The sequence below is a fragment of the Monopterus albus genome, unplaced genomic scaffold, assembly GCF_001952655.1.
Source record: "Monopterus albus unplaced genomic scaffold, M_albus_1.0 scaffold2.1, whole genome shotgun sequence".
Taxonomy (NCBI): domain Eukaryota; kingdom Metazoa; phylum Chordata; class Actinopteri; order Synbranchiformes; family Synbranchidae; genus Monopterus; species Monopterus albus.
Genome location: NW_018127882.1, coordinates 317974 through 326023, shown reverse-complemented (window position 1 = coordinate 326023; position 8050 = coordinate 317974). Strand labels below are relative to the sequence as shown.

Genomic DNA, 8050 nt, shown 5'->3' with positions numbered 1-8050 from the left:
TATATATATTTTTTTTTTTAATAAAACTATTTGTAAAACATTGTTGTATTGTTGCTTGGGGGAGGGGGGCACAGCCTAAATCTTCTGGCACATACCGCAGTCCAAGTGTGATGTTTTCATCTGCTGTAATCTCTTTAGCTACAGTTTCTTCCTACGTTTCTTTCTCAGATTTAATGAATGGCATGTGCTCTTCTATTGTGCTGTTAATGAGTTAGTGGGGCAGCACGCTGTTTGCTCACTACTGAGCCTTCCATGTGGATTGCTGCTTTTATCAGAGGAGAAGCCAGAACCCGAGTACTCTTAGTCTGAATAATGCCTTTAGCTCTGATAAACATTCTGCTGGCTCAGCATCTTCCAGGGACTGTACAGCTCTCACCCTCCCGCTCTTGAGAAGCAGCATTATAACCTGACACTCTCCCCTGAGTCCTTGTAATGAAAGAGACTGGCAAATCCAGTTAAGTATCTGGCGCAGTTTCCCCTCATCCTAATCCTTCCCTTGCACTGTCGAAAGGTGGGCAAAATAGTGCGAACAGCAAAGTATCAAATACCCAATGTGGTGAAGGGCACAGTTTGGTTTCAAAATGGCCTCCATCATCTTTATTGCCATCTTTTAAGTCTGTGTGTGTGGTGGGCTATTGCTCATCTTCAAGGAGAAACGCCTCCAGTTCCTTTAAGAGATGGAAACCTCTTTCACACTGGCTGCTCCAGGTTAACTGATGTCTACATATGGTGATTGTGGGGGCTACTGAGGATGCTTGACCTGATCTCGTGGACGATAAAAGCTCTTTTGAATTTGTTGTATTATTTTGTTCTGGTGGTTATCTCCTTTATTGCTGCTGCTCACCACCTCTCCTCCCGTCACCTTTCTCCTTCCAGACTATGAGAAGATGTTTGGCACCAAGTGCCACGGCTGTGACTTTAAGATTGATGCTGGGGATCGGTTTCTGGAGGCCTTGGGCTACAGCTGGCACGATACATGCTTCGTCTGTGCTGTAAGTCATTTTGATTGATATGACTTCCTGTGGGGTTCTCTTTGCCCCATCCCTTCTGGCTGTCCCAGCACAATGCCACCTGAAAAATCTGCTTCCATCTCTGGACCTTGAGTTAACATCTCTGTCTTTCTCTTTGAACCTGTAGTCTATCACCTTCTCCATCTCTCACCCATTTTGTGAACAAAACAAAGTAAATACAGTCAAGTATTGCACCCAGTCCGGCCATTAGCAATCTGTGTAAATTTACATCGGCAGTGTTGAGGTCTGATATCTACTTTGCCCTGGTTTTCCAATCGGTTTCTCTGTCTCTTTCCTCTTTAAAGCTCTGCCAAATCAACCTGGAAGGGAAGACGTTCTACTCGAAGAAGGATAAGCCCCTGTGCAAAGGCCATGCCTTTGCTCCAGTGTGAGAGCGAGCTTCATCTTTGGAGGAAGGAACACTTCTTTTTCTCCCAGCTCTTTACCCTTTCCGTCCTCTGGCACTCTCGTACACACTTTACTTTTCTTTGCCAACCACACACCTAGTTAAAGTCGGTCTATTTTTCTACTCTGCAGACTTTTTCTATATTTGGGGCTTGATGCTAGCGTCACATGCTGCTCATTTACCGTGTTTTTAGGAGAGTTCAGATGTTACTGCCAGTAATACAAAGTGTGTCCTGTAACTGGAAATAATCAAGGGGTTCTTCCATATCATGTTGCTGCCTTGTTGACTTTTAAGTCACTTGTAGATTGGACATTAAAAATGCAGATGCAGTTTGTCTAGATTTCATTATTATTACGAAAGCAGTCTGACAGCTCTACTAATCTCTTCAGTCTGAAGTGAGATCAAGTCAGTATCCTCCAAGTCATCTGTTTCATTGAGTCTCCAGTAATGTCACATATTGCAGGAATGATCTGCCACTAATCCTGTTCTAGGTGTAGAGAAAGTGGTGGCCCCACTCACTGAGTCTTACTGCAGGGCCTATTAGTGCAATGGGGCTCCAATCCAGCAGAAAAGGGGGTGCCATATTTCTGTTTAACTGGAGCCCTGCACCTCCTCACAGCAACACTGGCTACTCATCACTTTGGCAAATCAGAGCACATGCTGCGGCGAGTAACTTTAGATCATGTAGCATTTTTTTTTTCCGTAAAGCTCTGAAATTTTCAGTTATTGGTCATTTTAATGAAAGAAACAAGTCACAAGATGTTTGTCCCTCATGTTACTATGATGTTATTATTCCATAGAGAACTTTAAAGCCATTGTGGAATCTGTATTTATAGTGCTTCAGAATGGGCCCGTTAAGTGTTTTTATAGCTGCTGTTAAGTTTTAAATAAAATTATTTACTAATGCCATGTGGGACAGAACATTGTGCCGAAGTGATTTTTAAAAGTGAACCCATCTGTAGGATTTTCTGACAACTGATGTTCTGGCAGTCTTTGCCCTGAAAAACACCTGCTCCCCAACAACACCACAGTAGGCTTTCTGGTGCAGTTGTCTCTTTTTTTTTTTTTTTCTTGGCTCTTGTGGTTGTTATGGTCTGATACGAACTAAATAAGTTCAGGCAAATTAACCCAATGATTATTTATTATTACAATACTTCTAAATCATTCAATAAATTGTAAGATAATTCAACAATCTAAAAGATAGGGGACAGAAGCACCACTTCTGCATAAAAAATAAATAGTATTAGATATGAGAATTGTCAAAGAATCAGTCATTGTTGGCCCTACAGTACAGTCAGTCGGGTCGGTCCCCTCCCAGCCCGGTTCTTCCTGTTCGTCTGTCTTTGTCGAACGTACACACTCTTCTCTCTGACCAACTCTGTTGCCAACTTTATTCACAGGGTCATAATCAATTTCCGAACTTGGCTTCCTGTTTTAACTTTTAAGAGGAACCACCCTGAGATGTACCCAAACAGGTACATGCAAGCATTGTTCCGCTCACTCCACGACCTGTACTCTGATATATCACATTTTAACTTGTATCTTGTAACCCGTTTGTTTTTAACGGTCCGCTTACTGTTCTCGGAATTAATCACATCTCTGAAAATATTCTGGTCCAAACTGACATCACACTAATGAAAAGTTACAACTAGACTCTAGAGCAGGGCTGTCAAACTCAAATCACACAAGGGCCGAAAATTAAACCAGTCACAGCTGGGGGCCAAACAGGATAAACATTTATTGAACAGTCTAAAATTAACAATGATTTAACCAGAAATATGAACTTTAACAGATTGCAACAATTTTTTTCCTCAATAAAATAAATTTGAAAAATTCAATTCCACATTTTTTTTCTCAACAATATCAATTTTTGCTGTAGCTTTTTCCACATTTCCTGCTGCAACTGTAGTATGTCTTTTAATTCTTTGAAAAATTATTGTTTTTCTTGGAGGCTAAATTTAGCATACTTAGCTCCATGTTTGGTCTCAAAATGTCGAACGCACGTTGTAGTACACCACCGACACTGCGTCATGAGACAAAAGACACACAGGTTTTCTCTTTTTCAGAAACGTATATTTGCTTCCCCACCTTACGTTCTCTTCTTGGACATTTTGGGATTAATTGTTGGCATTTCTCATTTCCACTTCTCGAGAAGTTGCTGGTTAAATGCTGAAGGCTAAACACCGCCATCTACTGGCGGGATGCTAATACTTCGCGGGCCCCGAAATCGACGTGCATTATGGGAGATGTAGTCAGTGTACGTTTTCAATTAGTATAGACTTGTATTTTTAAGACAACCATACCCATTTTAAGCTTTCGAGGGCCACATAAAATGATACGTTATTGATATAGACCAAGTAACATTTTGTTTAATGTAGCCATTTTATTTAGTGATTAAAATACTTTGAAATAAGTATTATTCCACTTGTTTGTTTTAATCTGCATATTTGCTTTCTTAGTGTTAGCTAAATGAGTGCTAGACTGTAAATACAGGTGGCTACTTGCTTTAGCATAAAGACGGGAAGCAGCCCAGTACACCAACAATAACAGACTACACCTATGAAAACTAAACCCCATCAACATATCACGTCTCAATTGTTTGAGAAACAAATGGAAACATTTTAATTTGTGCTAAATCTTGTCCCAGGGTTTTGTCATCACTGTAAGATTGCTAGGCAACTAGTGGAGGCACTGCACCAAAGTGCTGGATAACGATTGCTTGTCAAAAGTTTCACCAACTTTCTCTACAGTCACAAATTTTCACATTTCTGCCTGGATATGACAAACTAGATATAGTATAAGTAACTAATGTATAATAAACTAATGAACTTCAGAGGTGGTGGTAGGCAGATTTGTAATCTCTGGAGAGAGCCATTTCTCACCCCAGTTCCCAGTCTTTATCTCTAATGAAGCTCACTTACTAGCTGTTTTGGATGCGTTCAGCCTTATCCCACAGCTGTCTTCAGTGTCCACTTACAGTACCATGTCTTGTCACATGACCACATTTCTCTATTAAGGTCATGTAGCTACTGTGCAAGAAAAGTTTACTATAGAAAGCTGTTGGATATGGTGGAAAATCTTATAAATGACTCAGGTTTACAATATTTAATCTGACATTGCTTTGCTTGAAGCATGCGCATGTGCGTTAGTCACAAGCTGAAAAGGTCAGAATCCACTGCTCCATACTTAACACATGGAGGTGACTGGCATTGATTCTTACATCCAACTCAAATTCATTGTTCAAGCAAAAGATAAAGTCCTCCATTTAACAATATATAATTTATTTACAACAATTTCAGGTTGAATTACTATACATACCTTTCTGAAATGTCATATAGATATTTACATAAGGCCAAGTAAATACTTGAAAGCACTTAGAAACGAATTTCCAAAATTCTACCCACAAATCCATATCATTGTCCAAAAAGTACAGAAAACCTCCCTTAGCAGAAGTTTTTCCATCGCCACAAAAATGTTGACAACAATTTACATTGACGATAAGGAACACACAAAAAAAAAAAAAAGGATTATACAATTGCATAAACGCTGTGGCATGTAATAAATACAGCATTTTTTACTTGCAGAAAGGCAAGGAACATTGAATCTAGGAACTTAATAGAAAAACCATTCACAAGTACAACTAGTATTCTTAGTTCAAAAAGAAAACTGTTTGGTCAGACAGGGCGGTATGCACACACCCGGTCTGTCTCACACACGCGCACAAACACATCCTTGACACTGAACAGTAATGAGTGACACAAAGTACAGTGGTGAGATGTAACAATTTTCCCCCATAACACGGGGTGAAATTATAGACCCTTGAGCAAAGCATAAATGTTACTGACACCTGTCTTACACAGAACTATCAGGCCCAGGCTTCATCATGAAGGGAACTGCCATCATCTCGCACACAGACACACGCACACGGTATTCGCAGGTTTGCTGGACAAGTTAGATGCTGAACATCCTGGCGGCTGGTGAGTTACATTACTGAAATGTGCTTAGACAACACCTCCAAGACAATGACAGGGGTGATAAAATTTCACACAGTCTGACTGTACAACTGCCATGGCTCTTCCAAACATGCTGTGTCAACACTGGCTTGTCAGTGTCCAAGAGCTGATGTCCTCGTTCTCCAATAAGCACACAGTCCCAGTGTAGTGATTCGATTAAGCAGTAGTGATTGACTCCACCTTGTATTTAAATGCTTACAGTTAGAGAAATCATAAGGTAGATGTACGCAGAGTAAGGATCAATAAAATATGTATAGAAACTTCCTGTAAAAGAGTCTCTATACCCTTAACACTGCAAAAAGTCTTCACTGCTAGATCGCCAGAGAACAGTATATAGGCAAACACGTCACGGTTTAGACTTGACAAATGCTGCACCAGTTAAATGTATTTTTTTTGGCTTCATATTAAAATATAATTTACATTTCTTTACAAAGTCATAAAGTAAACTGACACATACAGTATTACTGCTTGAACAAACAGCATTAACTTACCTCAAAGACAAAAGCGAGGAACTTGAGATAAAGTCGTGATCAGCAGGTTAGAAGAGACAGCAACCCAGACTTATATTAGCTGTAAGTAAAACCAAGCTGAACCAATGTTTGGACGGATACAGTATGAGAATGTAGTGGCCTCAAATGATACTCAAAAAACTTTGGTTACCAATTCTGCTGATATACAGTATGCAAAGTGACAGCACATGGCTGGTATAGAAAAAGTATTTACATATTCCATGTGATGATGATTTATTTGAAAGAGGCTTGTGATCCAAGGGTTTCATAAAATCAAACAAATCAAGGTGCGTGTATTTCTTGGCACCTCTATATCAAATAGCACAGGGGTTTGTAAAAAGTGGTGTTTAATAAAAAAGCTGAAGGAGTTAACAGATGCTGAGATGCCATTCTAAAAAAAAAAAAACTTCTAAAATTTGTGAAGCAGAAAAAGGAAACTAAAGAAAGAGAGGTGACCCCCCAAACGAAACATAAATGTACATTCCCACTATGTGACAATCAGAAAAGAGCCTCCAGTTATTGTTAAAGGTTGAAAGCACAGTAGCTGGTAGCATGGTCTGTGTTAACTATTTGAATAAGAGGGGATTTAATAGAAAGAGCTGTCTTTGCAACTTCTAACAGACATTCACATGCAACCCTGAGGCAGACGGAGAGAGAACTATGGCTAATTTGGGACTGCTTACACCTTTCCAAAGTATGATTACTGAACCAGCAGACTCTGCTTCAGTGTTGCCTGACCTGACAGATGCATTAATACACAAACTGACTATAAAATAATGCAAAACAACAAACTATAGTAATAAGCAAATGCGTAGTTGCAGTTTATAGTTTGCTGAATCAATCAGTTTTGCCTTCCTGGCTAGAAATAACAACAACAAACTCTTTCGAAGCATCTTCTGGGAGCAGAGGCGTGACATTATGAATAAGCCACTAACTTTCTCTGAGAGGAATACTATTTGCACACAGCAGACATAATTCCCCACCAACATTTCTTTATGAATTATAAAAACAAAGCAGCACAATTACCCTTTGATCGATGTCTAGTGAAGGTTTGCAGGATGTGTCGTCAGATCTTCTGTGGGAATGTGCATTGAATTTTTCTTAGGGGATAATAACCCTTTTGGTCAGGTTTAACTTTCTCTCTGCTACAGAATTAATGTAATCAAGAGGAAAATGCCATTTCATAAATGAGTTTTGACGACATTCAGTGCTTACATATGCGCAGCTGGAACGCCTTTCAGCCTTATGGCTCCTTCATTAGCTGTGGAATTTAAAACCAAAAAATGCTGCAATGAACGGCTGGGGTAATATAAGACGTGAAATAAACTGGACGCATCAAATCACAGGCTTTAAATAGAAATGGCTTCTTAACTGCAACTTTAGTGAAGATATTACTCACTCCTCTTTAAAAACGTTCAGAGAACCGAGACCCCACATGTATCAATTAAGTAGCTGAATCACGAGGTTACATTCACAGTAGTGAGACTGTCTGGACTAAAAAACAAAAAAAAAAAAACAAACAAAACCAAACAGACGAGATGTGACTAGGTTTGGGGCTCTGACATACAATCCTGGACAAGCCCTGGATGTGCTACAAGCTGCCTGTGTGTGTGTGTTTGAAGAAACAGATAATGACACATGAGACTTGCATCTAAAAAGTGTCACTGGATTGGGGTGGGGGGGGCGTTCACAGACCCTGATGACCTTGTTGAAAACACGTTCAGCGTGCGAGATACAAACGAACGAACCTGCCAATTGCATATGTCACCTGTTCTCTTTAACCTGAAGTTACTGGCACCGTTTGTCACATCCCTTTAATTTAATATTCAACATATAGTTTAAAAATTATTCACTGAATTTGCAATGATGGACAATAGTAATAGTATTATAACTATATATAAAATGCATGATGTTAATTTCATGTCATTGTTAAAGTAGAACCAGGGTGTGGACTAATTTAGCTTCAATCTTTGATGAAAAATAAAGGGTATTTTCTTTACTGAGTTAATAAATATATTTCTCCACACACCTAAACTCTACCTTCTCCCTCATTTGGCTTAAGAGATTTTTACTCTGGGACTCAGTCCTACATAAACCCTTTCTTGTCTTCTA

The 8050-nt window shown here is 39.4% G+C and overlaps 1 protein-coding gene and 1 long non-coding RNA gene across 7 annotated transcripts in view; one reads left to right on the top strand and one right to left on the bottom strand.

Moving 5' to 3' along the window:
- Positions 1–1763, top strand: part of pdlim7 (PDZ and LIM domain 7) — a 31107-nt gene extending 29344 nt beyond the window's left edge. For all 6 annotated transcript variants that reach the window (XM_020590893.1, XM_020590912.1, XM_020590883.1 and 3 more), the window contains exons 10-11: positions 877–992; positions 1316–1763. In XM_020590893.1, coding sequence (XP_020446549.1) covers positions 877–992; positions 1316–1402 — 203 coding nt within the window. In that variant the 3' untranslated portion in view covers positions 1403–1763. The remainder of the gene's footprint in view (positions 1–876; positions 993–1315) is intronic.
- Positions 1764–4680: 2917 nt separating this feature from the next.
- On the bottom strand, positions 4681–8044 carry LOC109954539 (uncharacterized). The gene is made up of 2 exons (XR_002274143.1): positions 5921–8044; positions 4681–5609 (listed from the first exon to the last, which is right to left on the bottom strand). It is a non-coding gene; the product is annotated as an uncharacterized LOC109954539 (long non-coding RNA).
- Positions 8045–8050: the final 6 nt, after the last annotated feature.